We start from the raw sequence: 26,733 nt of genomic DNA on the forward strand, positions 1-26,733 counted from the left end.
CACTCTGATGTCCGGGCCGCCTCTGTGTTTCTGTTAAATACAGTGTGTAGCAGGATTCGCTGCTCAAGCCAGTAACAGTTTACTTGACGGGGTACAAATACTTGAAATGGATGCAGGTCAACCAAGTGCCCCTCACCTCACACAGGGGCATCCCCCCCCCAGGGCATCCCCCCCCAGGTCATCCCCCCCAGGGCATACCCCCCCCCCCTGCCCTTTTAATCTTTTCTCGGATGTATTTGGATTTCATAATAAATTTGAAGTTTTTGCTTGAAGTTAAAGTTATTAAAACAATGAACATAATTCTGATCTTAAAGCTTCATAAGCTTAAAGAGCATGTCACTGGATTAAAAAATGTCCCATTTTGACACTTGGATGGATGGATGTGACAGGATGCTGCCCTGATTCATTATTAAGCAGATTGTTCTCTTTTGACATGACCTGACAACGGCAGATAGCCGTATAGTTATGCTGTCTGTAATTACATTTTCTATTTTTAATGGTAGGCAGTCATGCCACCCGCATCCCTTTCATTTCTCCTTAATGTCTTACTGCAAAAGTTATTTATTTGAGGTTTATTAGGCCACAAGTCTGTCACAGCCCTGTGTGTCACAAGGCCGGATGTTGAATTGCTGTAGCCCATATGTCCGTGTTTTTCAAACTACCTCTGTCAAATATCTGACATGCATATTAGTGAGTAATACAAAGCGTTCGTTGTATGTATTTGCCCGTAAATTATCTCGGCAGTAAAGACACAATGACCCTCCTTCACTCTCTGCCTCCCTCTTTCCAAGTTAATACACAATACTCCTTCAAATGGAAATGGCACCAGTTGATGTGAAAATGGCCGCTGTCATAATAAATTGACCACTCTAACTCTAAAAGTATTAGCCGGTCTGTTACTTGAGGCTGAAAGTTATTGCCTGAATCTGTTGGTCCTCTGTCAGTAAGGGACACCTCAGAAACCAGCTAACCTCCCCTTGCTTTCCACCATTTGTCCTCCATCACACACACAGCTGGCCGCAGATTCACTCCTGCTGTCCTGCAGACCCTCCGAGGCACTTGGGCTCAGGCTGCCCTCTCCGCTGTCCTGCAGACCCTCCGAGGCACTTGGGCTCAGGCTGCCCTCTCCGCTGTCCTGCAGACCCTCCGAGGCACTTGGGCTCAGGCTGCCCTCTCCGCTGTCCTGCAGACCCTCCGAGGCACTTGGGCTCAGGCTGCCGTCTCCGCTGTCCTGCAGACCCTCCGAGGCACTTGGGCTCAGGCTGCCGTCTCCGCTGTCCTGCAGACCCTCCGAGGCACTTGGGCTCAGGCTGCCCTCTCCGCTGTCCTGCAGACCCTCCGAGGCACTTGGGCTCAGGCTGCCCTCTCCGCTGTCCTGCAGACCCTCCGAGGCACTTGGGCTCAGGCTGCCCTCTCCGCTGTCCTGCAGACCCTCCGAGGCACTTGGGCTCAGGCTGCCCTCTCCGCTGTCCTGCAGACCCTTTGAGGCACTTGGGCTCAGGCTGCCCTCTCCGCTGTCCTGCAGACCCTTTGAGGCACTTGGACTCAGGCTGCCCTCTCCGCTGTCCTGCAGACCCTCCGAGGCACTTGGGCTCAGGCTGCCCTCTCCGCTGTCCTGCAGACCCTCCGAGGCACTTGGACTCAGGCTGCCCTCTCCGCTGTCCTGCAGACCCTCCGAGGCACTTGGGCTCAGGCTGCCCTCTCCGCTGTCCTGCAGACCCTCTGAGGCACTTGGGCTCAGGCTGCCGTCTCCGCTGTCCTGCAGACCCTCCGAGGCACTTGGGCTCAGGCTGCCGTCTCCGCTGTCCTGCAGACCCTCCGAGGCACTTGGGCTCAGGCTGCCGTCTCCGCTGTCCTGCAGACCCTCCGAGGCACTTGGGCTCAGGCTGCCCTCTCCGCTGTCCTGCAGACCCTCCGAGGCACTTGGGCTCAGGCTGCCCTCTCCGCTGTCCTGCAGACCCTCCGAGGCACTTGGGCTCAGGCTGCCCTCTCCGCTGTCCTGCAGACCCTCCGAGGCACTTGGGCTCAGGCTGCCCTCTCCGCTGTCCTGCAGACCCTTTGAGGCACTTGGGCTCAGGCTGCCCTCTCCGCTGTCCTGCAGACCCTTTGAGGCACTTGGACTCAGGCTGCCCTCTCCGCTGTCCTGCAGACCCTCCGAGGCACTTGGGCTCAGGCTGCCCTCTCCGCTGTCCTGCAGACCCTCCGAGGCACTTGGACTCAGGCTGCCCTCTCCGCTGTCCTGCAGACCCTCCGAGGCACTTGGACTCAGGCTGCCCTCTCCGCTGTCCTGCAGACCCTCCGAGGCACTTGGGCTCAGGCTGCCCTCTCCGCTGTCCTGCAGACCCTCCGAGGCACTTGGGCTCAGGCTGCCGTCTCCGCTGTCCTGCAGACCCTCCGAGGCACTTGGGCTCAGGCTGCCCTCTCCGCTGTCCTGCAGACCCTTTGAGGCACTTGGGCTCAGGCTGCCCTCTCCGCTGTCCTGCAGACCCTTTGAGGCACTTGGACTCAGGCTGCCCTCTCCGCTGTCCTGCAGACCCTCCGAGGCACTTGGGCTCAGGCTGCCCTCTCCGCTGTCCTGCAGACCCTCCGAGGCACTTGGACTCAGGCTGCCCTCTCCGCTGTCCTGCAGACCCTCCGAGGCACTTGGGCTCAGGCTGCCCTCTCCGCTGTCCTGCAGACCCTCCGAGGCACTTGGGCTCAGGCTGCCCTCTCCGCTGTCCTGCAGACCCTCCGAGGCACTTGGGCTCAGGCTGCCCTCTCCGCTGTCCTGCAGACCCTCCGAGGCACTTGGGCTCAGGCTGCCGTCTCCGCTGTCCTGCAGACCCTCCGAGGCACTTGGGCTCAGGCTGCCCTCTCCGCTGTCCTGCAGACCCTCCGAGGCACTTGGGCTCAGGCTGCCCTCTCCGCTGTCCTGCAGACCCTCCGAGGCACTTGGGCTCAGGCTGCCCTCTCCGCTGTCCTGCAGACCCTCCGAGGCACTTGGGCTCAGGCTGCCCTCTCCGCTGTCCTGCAGACCCTCCGAGGCACTTGGGCTCAGGCTGCCCTCTCCGCTGTCCTGCAGACCCTTTGAGGCACTTGGGCTCAGGCTGCCCTCTCCGCTGTCCTGCAGACCCTTTGAGGCACTTGGACTCAGGCTGCCCTCTCCGCTGTCCTGCAGACCCTCCGAGGCACTTGGGCTCAGGCTGCCCTCTCCGCTGTCCTGCAGACCCTCCGAGGCACTTGGACTCAGGCTGCCCTCTCCGCTGTCCTGCAGACCCTCCGAGGCACTTGGACTCAGGCTGCCCTCTCCGCTGTCCTGCAGACCCTCCGAGGCACTTGGGCTCAGGCTGCCCTCTCCGCTGTCCTGCAGACCCTCCGAGGCACTTGGGCTCAGGCTGCCGTCTCCGCTGTCCTGCAGACCCTCCGAGGCACTTGGGCTCAGGCTGCCCTCTCCGCTGTCCTGCAGACCCTCCGAGGCACTTGGGCTCAGACTGCCCTCTCCGCTGTCCTGCAGACCCTCCGAGGCACTTGGGCTCAGGCTGCCGTCTCCGCTGTCCTGCAGACCCTCCGAGGCACTTGGGCTCAGGCTGCCCTCTCCGCTGTCCTGCAGACCCTCCGAGGCACTTGGGCTCAGGCTGCCCTCTCCGCTGTCCTGCAGACCCTCCGAGGCACTTGGGCTCAGGCTGCCCTCTCCGCTGTCCTGCAGACCCTCCGAGGCACTTGGGCTCAGGCTGCCCTCTCCGCTGTCCTGCAGACCCTCCGAGGCACTTGGGCTCAGGCTGCCCTCTCCGCTGTCCTGCAGACCCTCCGAGGCACTTGGGCTCAGGCTGCCCTCTCCGCTCTCCTGCAGACCCTTTGAGGCACTTGGGCTCAGGCTGCCCTCTCCGCTCTCCTGCAGACCCTTTGAGGCACTTGGGCTCAGGCTGCCCTCTCCGCTGTCCTGCAGACCCTTTGAGGCACTTGGGCTCAGGCTGCCCTCTCCGCTGTCCTGCAGACCCTCCGAGGCACTTGGGCTCAGGCTGCCCTCTCCGCTGTCCTGCAGACCCTCCGAGGCACTTGGGCTCAGGCTGCCCTCTCCGCTGTCCTGCAGACCCTCCGAGGCACTTGGGCTCAGGCTGCCCTCTCCGCTGTCCTGCAGACCCTCCGAGGCACTTGGGCTCAGGCTGCCCTCTCCGCTGTCCTGCAGACCCTTTGAGGCACTTGGGCTCAGGCTGCCCTCTCCGCTGTCCTGCAGACCCTCCGAGGCACTTGGGCTCAGGCTGCTCTCTCCGCTGTCCTGCAGACCCTTTGAGGCACTTGGGCTCAGGCTGCCCTCTCCGCTGTCCTGCAGACCCTTTGAGGCACTTAGGCTCAGGCTGCCCTCGCCGCTGTCCTGCAGACCCTTTGAGGCACTTGGGCTCAGGCTGCCCTCTCCGCTGTCCTGCAGACCCTTTGAGGCACTTGGGCTCAGGCTGCCCTCTCCGCTGTCCTGCAGACCCTCCGAGGCACTTGGGCTCAGGCTGCCCTCTCCGCTGTCCTGCAGACCCTTTGAGGCACTTGGGCTCAGGCTGCCCTCTCCGCTGTCCTGCAGACCCTTTGAGGCACTTGGGCTCAGGCTGCCCTCTCCGCTGTCCTGCAGACCCTTTGAGGCACTTGGGCTCAGGCTGCCCTCTCCGCTGTCCTGCAGACCCTTTGAGGCACTTGGGCTCAGGCTGCCCTCTCCGCTGTCCTGCAGACCCTCCGAGGAACTTGGGCTCAGGCTGCCCTCTCCGCTGTCCTGCAGACCCTCCGAGGCACTTGGGCTCAGGCTGCCCTCTCCGCTGTCCTGCAGACCCTTTGAGGCACTTGGGCTCAGGCTGCCCTCTCCGCTGTCCTGCAGACCCTCCGAGGCACTTGGGCTCAGGCTGCCCTCTCCGCTGTCCTGCAGACCCTTTGAGGCACTTGGGCTCAGGCTGCCCTCTCCGCTGTCCTGCAGACCCTTTGAGGCACTTGGGCTCAGGCTGCCCTCTCATTCACGCCATTCGGTCCCAGCGTGGCGCCTGATTTCATGCTGCTGCCATCACTGCTGGAGCCTTTTATCTCTGACTGTTGATAAAAGAGGGACAATGTAAGTCATTCAGGTTCCCCCTAATGGTCAGCAGTGGGAATGACGGCCTTGAATAGATTACATTAGCTTAGCTCCGGTAACAACTGACATTAGTAAACAACCCAAATGATGTGGATATGAATACCTGCATGAGTTTGCTTTGCAGGGCAGAATCAAACAGGTAACCATTTAATGATATTAATATATTACTGTGTTTTGACATAAAATTGTTTTTTCTGTGGAGCTATATAACTATCCATCCATCCATCCATCCATCCATCACCACTTATCCTGAGCAGGTTGCCATGGGAGCCTAGAATTCCAGGCTATTTGATATATTCACCGCAATGTCAAAGTCACTTGTAAATATTGCATTATTTCTCATTCAGTGATCACTAGGTGCTGGTATCTTGGGAAGACAGAGTAAGAATAATGGCGTTTTGTATTATTTCATCCATGACAATTTATATGGAAACATTTGTAACCTTACCATTAAAATGGAAAATCCTACTTGTTTTTATTTAAATATTTTAAATAGTAATAAACCAAATTGTAGCTGAACACTCCTTATTCTGGCTCATTATACACCAGCCAGACTATGTGACGGTCAGACGACTGGGTCAGAGCATCCCCAAAGCGGCAGGTCTTGTGGGGTGTTCCTGGTATGCAGTGGTCAGTACCAACCAAAATGTGGTCCAAGGAAGGTCAACCAGTGAACCGGCGATGGGGTCATGGGCGCCCAAGGCTCACTGGTGTGTGTGGGGAGCGAAGGCCAGCCTATCTGGTCTGATCCCACAGGAGATCTACTGCAGCAGATACTGTTGGAAAGGTTAATGCTGGCCATGATAGAGCACACAGTGCAGCTTGCTGCGTATGGGGCTGTGTAGCCTCAGACCAGTCAGAGTGCCCAGGCTGCCCCGTCCACCGCCAGAAGTACCTACAATGGGCATGTGTCAGAACTGGAGCACAGCAATGGAAGAAGGTGTCCTGGTCTGAGGAGTCACGTTTCCTGTTACATCATGTGGACGGTTGGGTGTGTGTGTGTCATTTAGCAGGGGAAGAGATGGCACCAGGATGCACTATGGGAAGAAGGCAAGCCGGCGGAGGCAGTGTGATGCTCTGGGCAATGTTCTGCTGGGAGACCTTGGGTCCTGGCATTTATGTGGGTGTAACTCTGCTACATGCCACCTACCTAAACGTTACTGCAGACCAAGTACACCCCTTCATGGCAATGGGATTCCCCGATAGCAGTGGCCTCTTCAGCAGGATAATTCTTCCTGCCACACTGCAAAAATTATTCAGGAATGAAAAAGAGTTTGAGGTGTTGACTTGGCCCCCAAATTCCCCAGATCTCAGTCAGATGAGGCATCTGTGGGATGTGCTGGACAAACAAGTCCGATCCATGGAGGACCCACCTGAACACTTACAGGACTTAACGGATCTGCTGCTAACGCCTTGGTGCCAGATACCACAGGACACCTTCAGAGGTCTTGTGGAGTCCAGGCCTCGACGGGCCAGAGCTGTTTTGGCAGCATGAGGGGGACCTACAGAATATCAGGCATGTGGTTATAAAGTTATGGCTGATCGGTGTATATTAGCATTCACATCTATATGTATTTATTGAACATGTGTGTTTGTCCAAAGCGACACTCAAGTGAGCCAGATACAACATTACTGAACAGCCAGCTGCCAAGAAGCCAAATTAGGTAGAAGTGCTGCTATAGACTGAGCTGCCAAGCAGTAACCAGAAACAACTGCGAACTGGAACTGGCGAGAGAGCCATACAAAACAGCAAAAAACACTGTAAGAACACACCCCATTAAATGTAATCTGGAATGAAATTCATCATATAAGAATGTGCAGGGCTGAGCTGGGAATTTTTGGGCCTGGGGGAAAACCCCCCCCCCCCCACTTCCTTTCCAGTAAATGACTGGGATAAAGCGGCAAGTCTAGTGGTGGGGGCCCCATATTCACCCCCTCCCCCAATGACACCCGTAAATGTGTGTGTCTGGAAAGTTCCATTTGTCTGGCATAGTCCTAGGGTTCATCGCTGGCACCTGTGCTTAAGATGGCCTCCTGTGTTGGTGACAATGACAGGGTTAGGGTCCCTGCGTCACATTTCAGTGACATGATGATGGAAAGAACCCACCGTCCCAAGAGACCTTTTGCCGATCGCTCTAAAACTGACAGACTGCAGTGTTTCCTGTCAGTTACTGTAAGACAGATACACCCCAAATGCGGGGAAAAGGCTGGGCTGTGGAGGTCTGCTTCATTTCTGCGTAGCCAGTTAGTGAAACACGGTGTGGTCTTCATCGTGAGAGCAGAGAGGGGAACACACAGCCATCGTCACAGCGTACAATCACTCCTCTGTTCTTCCAGGAACCGGTGACCTCCGTCAATTAACAAATGCACTCAGAAGTTGTAGATTCCCGTGTTCTTCCTGTGAAGCCCCCCCCCCCCCCAGCTGCAGTGCCATATAGCATTAAGCTATCAGAGACGCACACTTTTTATACATTTCCTCAAGAAACAAAGTTTGCAGTCCTTTGAAGTTTCTGTATGTTTCACCCCTGCCTTGTTCCTTAATAGCTCCTGTGCTTCTTCCTTACTTTTTCCTAGTTTTCTTCCAGCTTTATTTGCAGAAGGCTGGCTCGGCGCTGCGGCTGTGAAGGAGTCAGATCAGACCACACAGTGAGGCAGACAGTGCAGTGACTCAGCGCCGCTTCATGGCTGCGCAGTTGTTTTTCGGGAAGGCAGCCCCTCCTTTTGGGTTAATGTTATGTTTTACTGTCAGGATGCCTCAACCCTCTTATAGAAGTATGCAACGCCACCAAAACAGTCTGTACTCATGAAAGCCTCATAGTACTAAGCAGACTAAACACACACAAGACTAAGAGAAAGCATAGTTTGTTCTTTTCTGTTTTGATGTTTATTTTGGAATTTTGATTTTTTTTTTAGATAGACACTAACAAAGCACTAAGAGGATGAATCAGGTTTATTTTGAACAAAGTTCATGAGTTTGCGGAAGTGCAGCCGCAAAGAGGAAGATCATGCTTTATGAAGTTACATTCCCAGCAAAATCACATCAGGCCTCATTAACACATTAGTCTCACATCGATCCTCAGATTTAATTTTTAATGGTACACAATTCCAATTTCCTCAGATGGTCCAAAAATCCTGTATGTCTTTCTGAGGAAACATCTCTCAAACAGCTTGTGGAGAAAATACGAGTGTGTGCGCAGTGAGGTACTGGCATCTTGTCCTGGGTGTCCCCTGCACTGCGCCCTGTGAGGTACTGGCATCCTGTCCTGGGTGTCCCCTGCACTGCGCCCTGTGAGGTACTGGCATCCTGTCCTGGGTGTCCCCTGCACTGCGCCCAGTGAGGGGCTGGCATCCTGTCCTGGGTGTCCCCTGCACTGCGCCCTGTGAGGTACTGGCATCCTGTCCTGGGTGTCCCCTGCACTGCGCCCAGTGAGGGGCTGGCATCCTGTCCTGGGTGTCCCCTGCACTGCGCCCAGTGAGGGGCTGGCATCCTGTCCTGGGTGTCCCCTGCACTGCGCCCAGTGAGGGACTGGCGTCCTGTCCTGGGTGTCCCCTGCACTGTGATTCAGTGCGATACCATATGGTTAAACTTAAAAGAATTTCCCAAATCCTAAAACCTTTGATGTTTTCTTTCAAAAGAGACACTGAATGGTTTTGTGGAATCCCAAATAGATGCGAAAATTTCATTTTATTAAAATGCATTGTTTTTCCATCCACAAATTACAATTATAATTGTAATTAAATTCAGAGTGTAATCTGTTTCCTTCCCATTATTGTTTGCTGTTATGTAATGTGTCTGGGTTAAAATGGAGTTAAAACAATATCACAGTTCACTGAAATTAATATATAATAAAAATAAGCAGAGAACTAAAATGGAAAAAGAGGTTTGTTTTAATAGTGTTGATTCTACACACCATGATGAATGGGCATGCAGCTTCCACGAGGGGGCAACCAATTACCCTTTCATCCATCAGTCCTTCCTGTAGTCACATATCCTAACTGAGGTATTTATGCTTTTAGGTTTGGCAAAATAAATAGTGACATACATTCCTTATCCATCCATCTCATTTCATCTATCTCATGCTGGATAGGGTTGTGGGAGAAACTGGAGCCCAAGTGGCAAATGGCACAAAGTGCAGAAACATCACGGAGCAGATACCAGCCCATCACAGGGCACACACACACCCACACCACTGGCAATTTACAAGCACCGAGCAGCCAAACTATATGTCTTTGGACTGTGGGAGGAAACCACACACACAGACATGGGGAGAACATGCAAATCACATGCAAATACACGGGGAGAACATGCAAATCACACGCAAAGACACGGGGAGAACATGCAAACCACGCGCAAAGACACGGGGAGAACATGCAAATCACACGCAAAGACACGGGGAGAACATGCAAATCACACGCAAAGACACGGGGAGGACATGCAAATCACATGCAAAGACACGGGGAGGACATGCAAACCACATGCACAGACACGGGGAGGACATGCAAACCACATGCACAGACATGGGGAGATCAAGCAAACCACACGGACAGGCATGGGGAGATCAAGCAAACCACACACACACGGGGTGATCATGCAAATTCCACACACACACACACACACACACACACAGGAAGATCATACAAACCCCCTCACACACACAGACACACAATGTATTGTCAGACGCTTCCAGTTTCATAGAATCCCTCCTTGATGTTACGTGCAGGTTTCCAAGGATTCATCAGTTACCAATTTAAAAAATGCCATTATTTCCACAGCTGGCCTCCCACCGTCACCTCGCTACTTGTGTAACATCAGTCCAATTTGAAAATCCAATTAGCCACCATGTCAGGGGTGTCTATTTTTATATTTTCCATATTTTTTTTACAAAGTAGCTTATGCCTATCATAAGTTAAAGTCATCCAACGTGCCCCATTCATTGGGGCAAAAATGTTTCTAAATGTTTGTAATAATATTATTTCAGATGTTTACATGGAATCTACACGGCACATGGCCATTTGACTAATAAAGTAAGAAGTTAGAAGTAGCAGAAATCAGAGGTAAACATTTCACTGATATATTGTTATTCCTAAACACGAAGAAATGCAACTTTAAAAAGACATTCTTGACAATAGAAAACCTTGGACATTTGTTTTTTCTAAGAATCTCTGAAAAACTTTGCATTCTATATATTTATTATTTCCTATTTTTTGAGCATAAAATACAGTACATTAAAAATCTTCATGTGATCTGAAGAGCGTCATAAATAAATTCTGGTAAATATTTACATTTTGTACTAGCTTAAGTCAGATGACAGATTACACTTTTGACCTTAAAGGGTAATTTGTTTACATTTTCTGAAACATACAGTAAGAAAAAGAAACTTCCAGAAAAGGGCATTAGAATTGTTGCAAAGCAGTTATCCACAGATCGGAAACAGGAATAGAACTTACAGGTTTTCATTGCCACTGAACTCTTTATCAATTAGTCTTGATTGTCTGAATTAAATAGGCTCAAATCTAATAAGAATTGTGAAAAAAATGAAAAATGGTAAAAATGCCCAAATAACATGCTTGGTTCATCAGAAACCAGTAAAAAGCTCTATAGGAATCATCTTCCCCCACAGCAGCTTACCAATGGTCACAGTATGCCAACGCCATATTAGCATATGCAATAAAACTGACTCAAACGAACTGCGATAAATTCCTTTAATAATATCAGTCTTTCATGCTGAACATTTTTTCAGTATGTGACTTATCCATTTTCTTTTACTTGTAAAATTTTAATTAAAATGCTAATGAAAATTCCTCAGCAAAGATATGACAGTATTAAAAATACATATTTGTATGGCTGTTTGAAGCAAAACTAACCAAAGTAATGTACTGCTTTTAGTTACACTCCCTGAAATGTTTTTATAAGCTTATGTTTTTAGGTCCAGCTAATCACTGAATCTTCTGTGTGGGAAGAAAAATATTATTGCACTTCCTGGGATTATTTAGAAATAAATGTTCACAGACACAGCCAGCTGCCTCCAGCACAGCAGGTCTTTATGCTGAGGCCACAGGCTCCTCGGGACACGTTCAAACCCTCCTTTCTCTCCACCTTTTCCACCAGCCATATTTCACCACGGAGCATCTGGACGACCAGCCTTGCCATTCAGCAGCTATTATTTGCAAGCCGTGTTGCTTCCCAGGTTATTCCGGGCACAGTTTTAGGAAACAAACAGCCAACAATGCAGAAAAAGACAAAGCCGGCGTTCTGGGCCGGTCAGGCCCACACCTGAGGCGTTCCGGGCCGGTCAGGCCCACACCTGAGGCGTTCCGGGCCGGTCAGGCCCACACCTGAGGCGTTTCGGCGCGGTCAGGTCCACACCTGTTTCGTCATTCTGAGCGGCGAAGTCCGTAACGTAAATATTATGCTAACATGCATTCAACCCAAGATCATTGTGGGATGTATATGAAAGCCGTGGTACCATTCTAAGCATACAGAGAGCTGGCTGTCGTGCTCGGCGCTGACATTTAAAGTAAGAGGACCTTGAGTGAGAAGAGGTAGTCGAAATCGAGAGCTCTGTGGGTCTCCCCCCACCAAAGTGCTTGCTTCTTCCTTTCAGCATAATCTTTGGAGCATTTGATTCCTCTAAATCTTAATTTTCAAGTAGCTTCTAAGTATGAAACTTTTTTAATAAAAAAAAAAAGTCCCAATGTACTTTGGTGGTGTTTATTGGTGGTATATCATACTCACAGGGACATAAATATCCTTCATTTTCAAGTGTAATTCATAACTTGGAATATTTTTTTTTCCCATATAATGGTGTTATATAATGTATAAAAACCTGCAAGCTCCTCTTAGGAAACCGCTTTCACAGCATTATCAGTTCATGGACCAAAACAACTTGCATAAAATCCATAAGCTTTAGAGTACAATCATCTGCCACAGACCCCTTTCTTCAGCATGTCTGCGGAACATTTGCTAACTTCACTCACATCTTCCTTTGCAGATTTATCTATTAATGACTCATTTCTGATTTGCTTTTACTGGAAGACAAATTTGTTCCTCTGGTGTATTCTTCCACTTTTTATTTTCTTCTTCCTGGACAGACAAGAAGCTACAGTTTCAGTTATTTAGTTACTATTTAGTTACTATTTAGTTATTATTTAATTAGCCACGCACCTGTTTTGTCACAGGTGTTGTTTCATTTCATAAAAGAAAAAGAAATATTACTGTTAATATTTTAATTGTAATCGATACGGCATATATGTAACCTGTGGTACCATTTAGTGCCCATATGGAATTGCGCCATATGATGTGCAGACACTTAAACAGAGTGGCTAGCGAGTGCCCAGGAGGTGAGGGAGGTAGTCGGCATTGAGGGCGAGTCACTGCTGGGGCTCCATTGAAGGCTTTCATTAATCAGAGCAGTGATGCGGAGGCAGGTGAGGCAACGCTATGGCGCTGTTCTCATTTCCGTACTAGCAGGCAATCTGGCTAATGGTAAGCGAATAGGCCGTGTTAGAGGCTAAGAAGCAGGCCTCTGTGCGGTCCGGCTAATGGTAAGCGACTAGGCCGTGTTAGAGGCTAAGAAGCAGGCCTCTGAACGGTCTGGCTAATAGGCCGTGTTAGAGGCTAAGAAGCAGGCCTCTGAACGGTCTGGCTAATAGGCCGTGTTAGAGGCTAAGAAGCAGGCCTCTGAGCGGTCTGGCTAATAGGCCGTGTTAGAGGCTAAGAAGCAGGCCTCTGAACGGTCTGGCTAATAGGCCGTGTTAGAGGCTAAGAAGCAGGCCTCTGAACGGTCTGGCTAATAGGCCGTGTTAGAGGCACACAGAGCAGGGCTGTGTACCGATACTCACATTATGCTGCCTGTCAGCTAAGACTCACTGGCTGCTCCTCCGGTAGATAAGGCCTCTGTGACAGTCTGCTCAGGGGCTCTGTGGCCTGGCTTCTGACTGCTGGCCACTCAGACAGTGGTAGAAAGCTGCCTATGTTTAACCAGATGTGGGGGGACTCCTGGTGGATGGGTCTCTGCACTCTTTCCTCCGGGCGTTCCGTTGTGCGGGTAGGCTGGAGGCCTCTGCTTCACAGACACAGTCCTAGGAAGCACAAGTCTGCCCCCCTCCTGCTGACTCTGTGACATGGGCAGAGGAAACACTGGTCCCAGTCCATCTCCCCAGTGCTCATGTTTTTTGTCTCTGTGTGGGGTCACCAGTTGAGGGTCCTCTTCAAGAGAGACACCAGACATATGTTTGGGAGGAGCTTTGGACGGCGATGGCAGTACTGCTTGATTTATGATGACGGCTGGATTGATTGCGGGAGGGGTTGTATGAATAGTGTCTGTAAGAGAGACCGGGGCAGGGCTTGTCTTCAGTTCCAGATTAATGACTTTCTTCTGACTGGACACTGTGACGTTGCTGGAGCTGGTGCTGCTGGGCTCCTCTTCCTTAAGGTCAATGTTGGAGGTCAGAAGCTCAATCTGTTGCACCACCTGTGTATGCATTTTGAACAAGCAGTTGAACAATCCAACTCCAACTCTTCAACAAAGCCCCCCCCCCCCCGTACTTTTACAGCAGGTGATTTCTCAACTCAAAATGTAACCCGGACACATACATCTCATGTCTTTTCACCAGAACCTGAAGACAGACTTGCTTTTCCACACAGAGACATTATTAAAGCCCAGTTTCAGCACCAGGGCCCCTCAAGCCTGGACCTCGATTCCAAATCCAGGTCGTGTTTTCAGTTCTTCCAGGTAGTTAGTTAATTAATTACTGATTCTCATTGGGCACAGAGGTTTCACACCTGGCTTACAGGTAAAGGAAGGCTGGACAATCAGCAGGGTTCAGGCCTTGAGGACCGCGATTTGAACGCCCCTGTTCTACAATTACAGCATCTGTTTTGGTAAATGGATTAAACAAGAAGTTCCATGCAGTATCGTTCCTGACCATCACACGCCACTGGTGAACAGGGCCCATTAGCTTCTGTTTCCCGCATTAAAATGTGACTTTTCGCTGCCAGACAGTCATAGTATATGAGAAACATTTTATTTTAGGCTCTGCCAAGCATTTATAATGGAGATTGCGCAAGTCGTTTAATGAAAACCAGATAATTATTCTGTACGTGTTGGAAAACTAACATAGAAAACCAGGCCATATTTGTTTATCAAAAAAAAATAATGACTTATAAATGTGTTTTTAATTTTGTTTTAAAAAAATTGGGTGGGCATGCTGGTTTTATGCTTCTAAGATGAAGAGCAGCATTAAAATAGCATTGTGATGAGTATGTATGTTTTCATAAGTAATCAAGAATCACCAAGTCACACCCCTGTAACACCTACACTTATGCTAAATAATCACAGAAAAAGTGCAATAAAGAAAAGCTTAATCCTCCTTACCTCCTTCATCTCAAGATGAACTTGTTTCAAGCCTCCCAGAACCCCCTCCAGGTCTGACACCACCTGTCGGATTCGGTCGCGGACTGACGCCTGGCCCATAGTCCAAAGTGCTCCCCCCTGGATCTGTGTGTCACCGGCAGATTTGCTCTGAACAAACTTGGTGCCGTTATCTGACAGACACAGGCTGTGCAGACCCGTGTGACCCAGGTGCCTCTGGCAGACTTTGGTCGAGCAGATGAGAGCCCGGCCCAGTTTGGGTTCCTTACTCGAGACCTTCTCCTGCTGCGTTTTTGGTCCAGTCACACCTCCCAAGCCATGAGGATTTTCTGCCTGTTCTTGGCCATGAGAAAAGGCCGAGTCTGAACCTCGACATCTATGTGAGAAGTCAGTTGCTTCAAATGCAGGCTGAGCTTCAAAAACGTCCCTTTTACACTCTGCTCTTGTATCACCCCAAACCTGTTTCTCAGCTACATATGTGGGCTCTCTGCAGTGTCCTTGACCCACAAACAGTGCTGTTGGGGGCAGCACAAACTTCCTTCTGAAGGGGTGCAGTGCTGCCGTGTTTTGTTGCCTTGCACACTCACATTGTCTGCAGCTTTCCTTCACTGACGTACTGCACCTCAGGCCAGCTTCTGTAGAATGGGTCCAGCTTCTGAAGTTGGGCTCCTTCAGCGAGCCCCGGCCACTGCAGACCGGCGGAGCACACTGCCTCTCCGTGGACAAAGGGAACCGCCTCTGACGATCCAGTGCCTCATAGTCGGTTCTGGTCCATTTCCATCCCAGAACACGCCGCACTTCCTCCGGGTGTGTGAGGCTCATTTCATTCCCGCCATCCAGCCGGGGTGAGTCGTCTTCCGTCTGGCTGCCCAGCCCCGCATACGCCGTCTCCTTGTGGAGCCTCAGTGCATTATGGGACCAGTACTCTGTCTGCTGCCCCAGCTCCTTGGTGCCTGAGAACATGTTGGATTCAGTTCAGTCACTACAGAGGACGACTCCTTAAAGTTCTGCCCCTCTCTCCATTCACGCTTTTGTCATCTGTTCCTCACTCAAACTTTCTTCTGCTTCTTTAACCCCTCCGCCCCCCCTCCCCGACTCCAGTTTCCTCTCCCAGTCTGTTCCTGTTCTTGTTTTCTCTGCCTCTCTCACTTCTTCACCCTGCTGCCCTCTCTCCTGCAGTGAGACCTCCGCCTTCCTCTCCCTCGCCCTGCTTTTCTGCCCAAATTGCTCTTGCACGCTTCCTGTCGCTCCCTCTCTCTCTCCCAGCTTTGGCGCGCTGCTGTCTGCCGTCTTTCGCTCCTTCCTCCCACTCCTACTCATTGCCGTTCTCTCTCCAAGTCACTCTCGCAATGAAGAAAACTCCAGGTCTACCTTCTGTCAAGACGGCGGCTTTTTCATCTCTCTGGAGATGCCACGTCTCTACGTGAGCCCGAGGCCCGGCTCTGATTACGCCTGTTCTGGATCAGCACTCACCAATTAAACACAGCCAGGGATTCCAGAAGGGGGGACAGGGGGGAGGGGGCGGGGTTTGCAGCTAAGAGCGAAACAGCCAGAGCGCAGTTACGCATTTGGGGAAGAATGATACACCTCAGCTGACAGGCTTCATGCTTTCACTCTTACCCACCCTAACCCTAAACCTAACCCTAACCCTAACCCTAACCCTAAACCTAACCCTCTTGTATAAATTGCCAATAGTCTCTCTTCTCTTATCTCGTGGTTAATTTCATAGCAGCTGGCCCCCCCAACTTAAATCAATATAAGATACATGGCAAGTGGCCAAACTAGGCCACACCCACCTAACTGAACTTGGTAGCTCATTGGCTTTAGATATGGACAATGATACTATTTAACTATCTCAGTTTGCTGGGAAAGGAGGAGAAAATGGAGTTAGTGATTTCTGGGTATAGACTGAGGCTTGTACTCTAAGTATGAAGGTCTTCTTGTTCCTAATTGTTTGTTTTCCCTGTACGGAAAATTCAAAAGAAACCCAGTTGAAAATGACCATGACGGGACAAGGCTGAAGTACCACAAAATGTGTAAAGATTCAGATGAATATCTACCATTATGGATCCATCATTAAATAAGAGTAAAAATTGAAATAACAGTAACACTACTTGATGGGGCACAAATACTGAGTGGTAACTTACTACTGAAGTACAAATCATGAACAAATATAGCCGCTGCTTGAGATAAAAGATGCATTATGATTCATTAATGATGTATTAACACGAGATCAGTATGTAACTAAGTTAATTAATTAATGAATTAATTAATATACAAGTAATAGCATAATACTATATTATTTCTGCCAAGGCAAGTAATGTTCCCCAAATGAGGCGTAAATCTGGATGGTAGCGGGTTGATCCATTCACATTTTCAGGCAGTCATTCATAACAGACTTGTTGTCGTGTCGGACCCCATTATAATGCGCACGTGTGTTGTTTACCTGCAGGTCTGTTTGTATAACACCACCTTTTCTATATACATCTTTATCCCAATTCTGCTGCCAGTTTTAGCTTGAAATTGCACGTTTACCAGTTTATGCGGCTGGATTTTTACAGATCAGTAAGCTCACCCTGGTCCTGTTCCTGAGCCTGCAACAAAATCTATCACTAGTACTTTTTAATTTAAGCTTTATCACAAGTCCTGTTCCTGAACCTGCAACAAAATCTATCACTAGTACGTTTTAATCTAAGCTTTAATAAGTTGTCTCAGCATAGGAAATGCTGTGGTGCGACTCCTTTATTGTTAATCCTATAACGGGCACATGTTCTCAAAAGAGAGAAATGCAGAGAGCAGCTTGGCTATATGTTACTAACTCACAAAGGCTGCATTCCTGTGTCTGTGAAACGTGACAGAAACACTGAACATAACATACGATACCAGACCATTGTGTTAATTTCATGATGGGGAAACTGAAGATAACCTTATGTTGAATTGGAATCCTAAAGTGTATTTGCATGAAACAATGGAGAATTAATACAAAGTAAGTAAAATACAGACTAATGCAATCCCTCTGATCGATACACACAGACACATAGGAAAATGTTATTCAAGGCAACAAGGCAAAATAATAAATTGTCAATTATATTTTAATGTTGCTTTTAAATTAAAGCATATCCCAGATATCCATGCATAACCATAGAGCATTTTGTACCAAGAATGCTTCCGGGGCAATTACAAATCTTAAACAATATAGTTAAAGGCATGATATAAAATAAAAGAAATTAAACTTAAATAAAAGACAAAAAAAACAGATTAAATTGAAAGCAATTCCAATACAAACTATTGTTGATTAACCTTTAGGACTTATTTACTAACACGAGTTTCCAAATTCTGGCTTAGATGTGACTCCTTTCAAAACTGCGAGGAGAAAATGATGTAACAAAATAGACTAAAATAACGAAGCATTCAAGGTCGCGAAGGCAAGTCTGCAAGTAAAGGAACGACAGCTGTTATTTTTCACCAAAAATACAAAAGCGGGCAAAAGACAAATGTGTTTAAAACAAATAACCGAAGCAGGAGCAGAGCAGCGTTTTTATGATGTCCTACTAAAACTACGTGAGATTATTTAAGGTGCACATCTCCCTCCTAAAGAATTTCAGCTACAGATATTTTTTGACTATTTAGAAATACTGGCTGTTTTCACAACCATGTTTCTATGGAGACACATTTGCCAAGCACTTTCAACTTATATGTGCTTTTACAATTAACCACAATAATTGCCCACTTGAAAGCTCTTTTTATGAATCATTAAAACGTTAATATTATTCCTTGTGATGTTGCACTTTTGTTCTGTAACCATTTAATTATCATGCCATCGCTGACGTTCTTGAAAGAATCATCACTTCATGTGGAGCAGGAAGAAAGTTTGGCCGGAAACGTGATAAAATAAAACTTTCACACAGATCTCAGCGCTTAACCCTGACTGGCGAACCTCCTTGATGGGCCATTATGTTGTTAAAGTACAAATTTTGGAAACTCCAGAAAAAGTCTGTAAGAGAACGTGTAAAACCAGAAAAGCCCTGCAGCTCTGTGAAATAAGACACACAAGCAAGGGGGTTGGGGGGGGGGGGGGGTGCAAAGCAGGTACTCTGTCCAAATGACGTTAAACACGGCTTTTAAATTCACTGTTCCCTGAGCCATTACAGAAAAGATGAACAATTTATTTCTTAAAAAATAAGTCATTCAGATATTTTTCCATTAGAAAAGGCACAAAAGGCACTAAAACCACCATTTATAGATATTTGTTCAGAAAAACCAGGAAAGTCTAAATGAACCAAAACAAGACATACAAGAATACAAAAATATATATAATATCATGGAAAATAATAGCATCAGCACATTAGGTTGTGGAAAATGTAATTTGTTGACCAAATTCACAATGGAGCAACTGTTGACTAACAACAAGCAGAAACCCTGAGACGCCACGTTTTCTAAAACTGTCACGGCATCAGCGCACATTTCCATGGCCCCCCAGCTAGTAAAAGGCGTCCAGAAACAGTCAAGTAGTATGTACAATGAAAATACGAGGTTAAGCACAGGCGCTACATTTTGGATAAAGGTTTGAAACATAGAGATTACCCCCAAATATCATGTTTGAAGGCTGGGGTCATGGCTTGTCATAAAACAGTTGTCCATTTAACTAGCTGAATTATGTGCATATCATAGTACTTCATGCTCAAGTGTGCAAGTGCGTGCTTCTTCCTTACACTAAAGCAAAGAAATTGGTCAAAAAGGCTCACAAACACCAAATAATTACATTAAGAAGAGGAGAAATCACTCGTGTGCTAAAGTATGAAGTAAGAATCACGTCAGGAGAACATTTACCATCATTCTCCTTGGTCACATTGAGCAGTGGAGGAGGGGTTGAATTGGTAGGACACAGCTTGAGATGGGGGGGGGCTGACAATCTCAACAGAAACAGCAAAAGGATGAACCAGATAAAACTGCTTTTGAACTTCTCCATTAAAACTTGCTTGAGCAATTCACAGACGGCTTATCTTGCATTGAACACAGCATTTCCAGCCCCTGCAAACAGAACATCTCTGGTGCTTCCCTTTTCATAGTGACCAGTCTTCCGGTCTGACTCTCCAACACTCAGAAAAATTAACATTCAGAAAAAAGGTTCTCTGAGATCTTTCGCAGTGAAAATGGTTCACTGAACATATAAAAACCTTCATGAGATTTATTACACAACACAGCCTGTCAGCTAGAACACTTCACCTCTACAGTGACCATCTCAGTTCAACGGGAGTGAACAAACTTAACAGCAGAATAGGAAAGTAGTCTTGTGAAACAGCTCCAGAGAGAAGAGGATGTAAGAATTTTGAAAACCATGCTCTGAACCTTGATATTTTACATTTATCCAACAAGTATTTAGTTCTCATATTCAAGGAGGAAATGAACCTCTGGGCCAGACTTGTATGCATGGGTTCTATACACAGTGTAACTTGAGGAGCAAACAACAAAAACAAAACATGAAAACGTCCACAGACATTTATTAAAAGAGAAGTGGAAGCACAGATGTCCAGGGGTCAAAGGCTGCCTTCGTCAAGTAGCTTGCTAACGCCATCACAGATTTTTTGCAAGTGTGGACGGTAGATCTCCGACGGACCATACAGTGCGGCCAGGAAATCACAGTCGGCAAAGTGGTTGAACACGTGGTTGACACGGGAGTGAGACTTCGCCGTGAGGTGGCGGTTGATGGCTTGGTGCAGTAGCTCGCGACACTCGTTAAGAATATTGCTCATGACCCGTCGGTCAAAGGTGAATTCAACCTGGTGGAAGCTGACTGCAGTCATGGCCAGAGTATGGACCTTCTTGCGGAAATTTTCCACCAGCACTAACTCCTCACTGTTGAACTGGTTGTTGCGGTAAAGCACGCCCAGTTTCACCACCATCTTGATGAGGTTCTTGATGATCTTCTGGGCCTCCTTTCGATTGCGAGTATACTCCTTGGTCACGCGGTAAAGCTCATCCAACACCTCACTGCTGGTGTCATCGATGAACATGTTGGCCATGGTTTTTGTAGCCATCTTGCTCATCAGCTTCTTCTGGGCCTGGAGGGCCAGGTTCTTAGTGCTGAAGGAGTCCATGGTATCTAGAAAGAAAAAAGAAGGCAGTGAACGGTCTGAAGCAGCTGTACAGCCAAACCCTCTGCTTACACACTGCTCCTCCTCAAATTAAGCTGCAACTATTTATAAATATATGAGGCACTGATATATGGGACAATTAACTCAATGAAGGAAAAAAAAGTATTTGTACTCCTCTGGTTTGGTAATAAATATAATGGTAATACCTTAATGAATGGCTACACAATATATATGAGTGTTTAAAATTAAATTACTCAGCTTTCCATACGTAAAAGAGCAGTCTGGGACGTGTACAAATATATCTTCATGTTCAAGCCAGAAGAGACAGTAAAACAGCTGACTATCATGAGACCAAAAAAACAGCTTAAGGTCAGAGTCCCTACAACAAATGACCTTTATAAAACAAGTTTCCGCTCTTAAAACTTGGGGAAAAAACCTTATTACACTAAACAAAAAGGCATTGTACTCTGTAGAAAGCAGAAATTGAAAAGTTGGCTTTTTTTTCCCCAATACAAGCTATTTCTTACTGCAGTTTTCTGAACACGAGGGTGTTCCTTGACACTGCTGACAGTAGTAAGTGTGCTTCCCCATTAAAGCCTCCAAACCTTTTTAAAGTCGTACTGCATTTATTGAATATTTTAATTATAAATCAAGACCAGCACCCACAAAAATACCAAGCCATAACAATTGTGTGCATTTAAAATAAAGTTTTTTTTGTTCGGTGTGGTTGAGTTTAATTTTAGGGACTCATTAATCCCACTCGCGTCAAGGACCTGTCAAAGAAAACTCACGAGTAATACTCCAACATAAAGTCTATATTTATCTTGCTTAAGTCAAAAGACTTCCTGATGAAGATCTGCTGTATACTCAGGAGTGTACATTCACACGAAGCCAATGAATGACACAAATTCCTCACACCCTAATCAAAAAATTATTTTCCACTTATTTCTATTTTAAAATGTAGGGTACAAATTGGGATTCATGTGTGAACATAAAGCAAATAGTGTCTTTCATGGAGTAACAGCACACAGCTCTTTGGTGTACATGTTAAAGGCCTGTTGTCCCTATGCCACACCTTGGCAAAGCCTGGGCCAATAATCAGAATTTAGCCAGTTTTTTTTTAAGCAAAAAGTCTACAAATGAATAGAAATGAATGAATAGACTGAAGAAGAATTAAATCGTAACATTTGCATACAATCAAACAAAGAGCCACAGGGTAAGATCTTAAAAACCAACATACAAGTGCACAGACACACTGGGGATATAATAACCAGCCGCCTATTATTCCGGAATCTTCTGCTAATCACTCACCCTCCAGGATATCTAACGTAGCCTCCTCCTCCATGCTCAGAAAAACATGCCGCGTGAAAAAGGGAAAAGCTGCCGCGGCCCGTTTGCTCAGAGCGACAAACCTTCTGCAATGCCGGAGAAGGCAGCTTATTCACACAAATTGCTGCAGGTGAGGAAGCCAGTGAGTGGCTGCACCTGGAAATCTCTCCCGCCTTTCTCTCCAAGGTTCACCCTGCAGCCTCTTATAGTTTGTCATCTAGTTAAAAGTAAAAATACTTAACAGAACCTTTCACTAGCATTGTCTGTAATGGACTCCTTAAAAGATTAATTATTTCTTGTATAAAGTAAAATCATTCTAAAAAAAAAAAATGTGTGACCCCTTGTTCTGCCTTGGTGTGACTCTTAAGGAGAACATTTTTATGCTTCTCACTGAGTTAGATTATGCATACGTGTCAATTATATAAAATTCTACCAGCCTGTTTCACGCCATCCGACGACGCAGTGTATTGGAAAGACAGGTTGATGGAGCTTTTATACCACAAAACACATGCATCAATATGCCGCACCTGATTTATGCTTTTACCGTGTTTCTATTGGATGAGCAGAGTCATGTGACCTAATATTTAAAATTCCAGGTCTCAATTCAGCTTTGTTCTTTGTTATACACCAAAGAATCCTATTTCTGGAATGGCAGAGTATACTTTTTAGGTTTTTGTAAACAGCAAATGCATCCACTCCACCTGATATAAAATGATTGTGCTGAATTCATGTGCTTTGTTCCCATTTTTCCCAACCCTAACCCTAGTTCGAACCCGATGCTTTCTGCCGTCCACTCAGTCGTTCCCTTCCTACTTTTATGGTTTTACTTATATTCAATAACCAATTCATTAGATATACTTGCATGCTAATGCAAACAGGCTGCTCCTATCACAGGGCTAGTATGCAGATTCAGTCAAAAGTCCGATCAAAGTGATTCTGGATGTGATGTGGTTGTTGGTGCCGTGCTTGGGGAGGCCAGCATCTCAGAAACAAGCCCCCCTCCTGGGATTTTCACAGACTGCAGTGACCTTACGAAGAACGATGTCTGCAACAAGTAATATCTAGTCAGTGGCATTTTTTTTGAGCAAACACACCCTGTTCATGAAAGAGGTCAGAGGAGAATGGCCTCTCTCTAAGCTAACAGGAATGTCACAAATAAGCATGACAGCAGTTATGTGGCAGTGGAGGCCTAATAGTTATGGAAGAGTGCTTGTGAGTGAAAGGTTGCTGGTTCAAATCCCTGACCAGCAAGGTACTAACCCTATGCCCGGCTGCCTGAGCAGCTAAATGGCCACCCTCTACTATGTCATAATGTCACATATGTGTTACATGCAGAGGACACATTTCATTGTCATGCTGTGGTGTGTCACAGCTTAGTACAATAGAAGGGAACAGGAGAGTACAACTCATTCTACCTTTAAGTGGTTCTGAAGGCAAAATTGGACCCACCAGGCCCAGCTGGGGGCACCTGATGAAATGACCAGAGTCCATACCGGCCTCGTGACCTCACTTCACATGGCTCTCTGGCTTGCTGTTTCCACATACCCTCCTGCATTCCTATAGGTATCTTGCCTTATCTGCCAAGTGCTGCTTTCACTTTAAAACCGCACAATCCCTCATTATTATCAATCACAAACTAACGAGCCGATTCTTCAGGCTAGAGTGTCATGTTCTGCTGCAGTCTAAAGACTACATATGTCTCTACCATAAACTACAATTAAAATGTTCTGCAAAGAGTAGAGTGTCTTGTTCACAACCTCGCAGCGTTTACTGTTTCCTAGGAGCTAGGGTGTTCGCTTTTTGTTGTTGTAATGCAAATTCACTGACTAAAGAATTACAATTTAGTACAGCAGTAAAGCACAGCAGAGCAGTGCCTTACACATCTATTTGGTTAATACCTCATAAATGGCTGAGTACACAGTCTTTCATTATAAGAGCACACATAACATTTATCTATACTTCATTATGACAACACAAACAAGGTGCTGGGCTGTAATTTGACCTGGAGCACAAGACGGATGACATCAGCAGTTGTAGTAGCTGTTCGCCTCCTTGTCCCATCCCATGGAGCTGGACAGCATGGTGACAGGACGAGGTGAAGGTGTTAGCTCACCCTTACATTGCTGTGAACGGCACATGCGACCCAGCACTCTGTACAGCGGTGTGCTTATGCAGAATTTCTGCCAAAGCAAAGTGAATTCCACTCGCAGGCAACAGCCTTTGGAAGAGAGCAATTTGAAGTACCTGTTTAGATTTCCTAATACTCACCGTGCCGTTAAATTCAGGTCACAGATTCACAATTTTTCCAAATATAAAAACAGGTGGGAAAATGCCAGTCAACATTTTAGATGGGAAAAAAACTAACAAAGCTTTATTCAAAAAGGACATGGATTTTCAGAACAGCTGGAGCAATTGTTATAGACAATGTACAAACAGGAGAAATGAAAAGAATGCAAGCGGATACGGCAGGACACGAACGACACATTCCAGCTGAACAAACGCAGGATGTCAGGACCCAAGACGGTTGTTTCCACAATAATAATATTAATGATGATGATTGTAGTGGTTAACAATCTGAAAACCCTCTATGCAAAGGAACAGTATATAAGAAAACGTTAAATACAACCTTACCCTGAATTAAATAACTTTAACACCACAAATCTCCATCATCAAAGAACGTGCTCTGTATATCCAAGATTTTCTTAAGTTCCTGAGTTCACACATTATTATTATTATTTATTATTAAGTTATGGTGATGATTATTACCATCATCACGCATTAATCCATCCTCTAACCACTTATCCAGTATAAGGTCATCGGAGTATTTAAAGCCTATTACAAGCTGTATTGGGGACAAGGCAAAAAAAAGGAAATATAAGTAGACTAGAGCAAGACTGCCACTCTTATAAGGAAATACGGAGTAAAATAACGGTTGCTGGCGGCCACATTCTTGTGCAGCAATCAGCGGGTCTGCTGACCTTCCTAACGTGTTTACTGCGGGGCTCCCAGCGCTAGCGGGCGGCGCGCGTTACCACGGCAACGGCGAAGCGGCCGTCCCGCGTGAACTTTGCAGTCTGTAAATGAGTCACTGCGTGTAAAACACACAAAAGGGCCAGAAAGCAAAAGCGCACAATAATATTCCGCATGTTGTTTTTCAGATACTCGATTTTGTTCGCGGGGTGCTGTTTCTGGTTGTATAGCAACAGCTCTTTCGATAGTCATTGTACTACTTAACATACCACGAAACTCATACTGATACTGAGCAGTAAAGGGTTGCTGTATAAAGCCAAGGTTTCCCGTATCACCCCAAAGGGCGACAGGGGATGCTGACCAAATTAGCGCGATTTTGTAAGTAAGTTAAAAAGACACGTCCTGTCAATGGCGAAAAAGAACGGAGGAGCGCAGTTCGGTCCCATTTGCGAGTAAGACAAAAAAAAATTCAGAAATCTCTTCATTTCGACGATGCAGAAGGCATAGGCTCCTGTCGAAAATACTAAAGTATTTAACATGCAATTAATCATTCAATAATAAACACGCGTTTTACGCTTGATGTAAGAGGACTAAAGGCAAAACGGTTATACTGTTATTTGAAACAACTATTCCACTTCCCAATAACAATACGTCAGCATTCTGAAAAACGAGTGCAGGCTAAAATAAATGCACAATAATAATAATAATAATAATAATCACAACAACAAAAATTATTATAATCCTAAATAATGTAATATTTGTTCAAAGTCTTGAAATTAGTTAAGTAGTAAACGCGGAGTTAGGTGCTTTTAAAAGACAGCTGTGGAAAAGCGCAGTACGGGGCGGACAGATGCCCATCCGGCCAGGCAGCGCTATCTGGTACCGGTACTGTGACAGCGCCTAACCCCCAATGCAGCTCAAGGTGTTTTCATATAATGAAACTGAAAAAGCAATCAAACTATGTAGTTACCATACTTGAAATAACAAGCAAAAAACAACAACAATAATGGGAATAAACCCGGGCCGAGGGCTGAAAGCCGGGCGGTGAGATTACGGAGCTCCGTGGGCCAGCACACAGCGATGCCCATCGGCCGGTCGCCGCACATCCGCAGCGCGGGGACTCGCACGCAAAGCCGGCGCCCTGCCCTCCGCACTGTCCCTTCGCCCACACAGAACGCCTCCCGGCTGCCGGAGCGACCCCGCTGCTCTTACCTTTCCGCCTGTTGCTCGATCCGGACCCGGGTTTGATGGGGGGGGGGCGAGCCGCGCTCCAGCGGTGCAGCGTCTATAAAACTGAAAAGCCAGATAAATCCCGAACCTTCATTGTTACAGCGACCGCAGCGCCTCCGCCGACTTTGCTCTCTCACGGTTGCGGTCTTTCTCTAATTATTCGACGTTGCAGTTGTCAGTATCAGGTAACCAGGGCTGTGTAAATAATTTAAGCCCTTTTCTCCCGCTGTCTCCCCGCTCACCCCCGCCGCTTCTCCCTCGTTCCCCCTTCGCCGCCCGCCGTCTCGGATCGCTTACAGGCGCTTGTAACTGGACCCCCTCCTCGCTAAAAGTTTCAAACTCAAAGGGGCGGCGTCCTTCCCCAGACGGACCTATGATTCCGCCAATAGGAGGCGCCCTCTCCATCCTCGCATCCAATCGTTTTCTATGCCCTCGGCCCGTTATAAGAGCCTCTTCTACGCTTGCATTCGGTTTCCAGTAATTATCCTCAGAGAGGATGGAGTCTAAGACCGAGAGTTCCTTAAAGGAAATAACATTAGGTAAACAATAAGTAGGAAGTCAGAAAAGGGGGAAGGGGGAATAAAACCTGGCCCGTAGAGTTATAGTAAGAGCAATAACAAGCCAGATCTAAAATACACAATTTCAAAAT

General features: G+C 47.2%; 2 protein-coding genes across 5 annotated transcripts; both read right to left on the reverse strand.

Moving 5' to 3' along the window:
- Positions 1 to 8,956: 8,956 nt before the first annotated feature.
- LOC111860137 (uncharacterized) lies at positions 8,957 to 15,933 on the reverse strand. Of its 3 annotated transcripts, none has more exons than XR_002841973.2 (3): positions 14,464 to 15,933; positions 12,929 to 13,560; positions 8,957 to 12,170 (listed from the first exon to the last, which is right to left on the reverse strand). XR_002841973.2 is itself a non-coding variant. In XM_023843527.2 (2 exons), exons 1-2 carry the CDS (start codon positions 15,421 to 15,423, stop codon positions 13,036 to 13,038), a joined length of 1,485 nt encoding a protein of 494 aa, XP_023699295.1. In that variant the 5' UTR covers positions 15,424 to 15,933; the 3' UTR covers positions 8,957 to 13,035. The 3 variants fall into 3 exon arrangements, 1 of the variants encoding a protein (XP_023699295.1); XR_002841972.2 differs by having other exon boundaries at positions 12,252 to 13,560; XM_023843527.2 differs by having other exon boundaries at positions 8,957 to 13,560.
- Positions 15,934 to 17,534: 1,601 nt separating this feature from the next.
- Positions 17,535 to 26,391, reverse strand: tnfaip8l1 (tumor necrosis factor, alpha-induced protein 8-like 1). Of its 2 annotated transcripts, none has more exons than XM_023843967.2 (2): positions 26,067 to 26,391; positions 17,535 to 20,563 (listed from the first exon to the last, which is right to left on the reverse strand). In XM_023843967.2, exon 2 carries the CDS (start codon positions 20,556 to 20,558, stop codon positions 19,998 to 20,000), a length of 561 nt encoding a protein of 186 aa, XP_023699735.1. In that variant the 5' UTR covers positions 20,559 to 20,563; positions 26,067 to 26,391; the 3' UTR covers positions 17,535 to 19,997. The 2 variants fall into 2 exon arrangements, with proteins under 2 accessions (XP_023699735.1, XP_023699733.1); XM_023843965.2 differs by lacking the exon at positions 26,067 to 26,391 and adding an exon at positions 21,867 to 23,665.
- Positions 26,392 to 26,733: the final 342 nt, after the last annotated feature.

The sequence above is a fragment of the Paramormyrops kingsleyae genome, chromosome 15 (assembly GCF_048594095.1).
Source record: "Paramormyrops kingsleyae isolate MSU_618 chromosome 15, PKINGS_0.4, whole genome shotgun sequence".
Taxonomy (NCBI): Eukaryota; Metazoa; Chordata; class Actinopteri; order Osteoglossiformes; family Mormyridae; genus Paramormyrops; species Paramormyrops kingsleyae.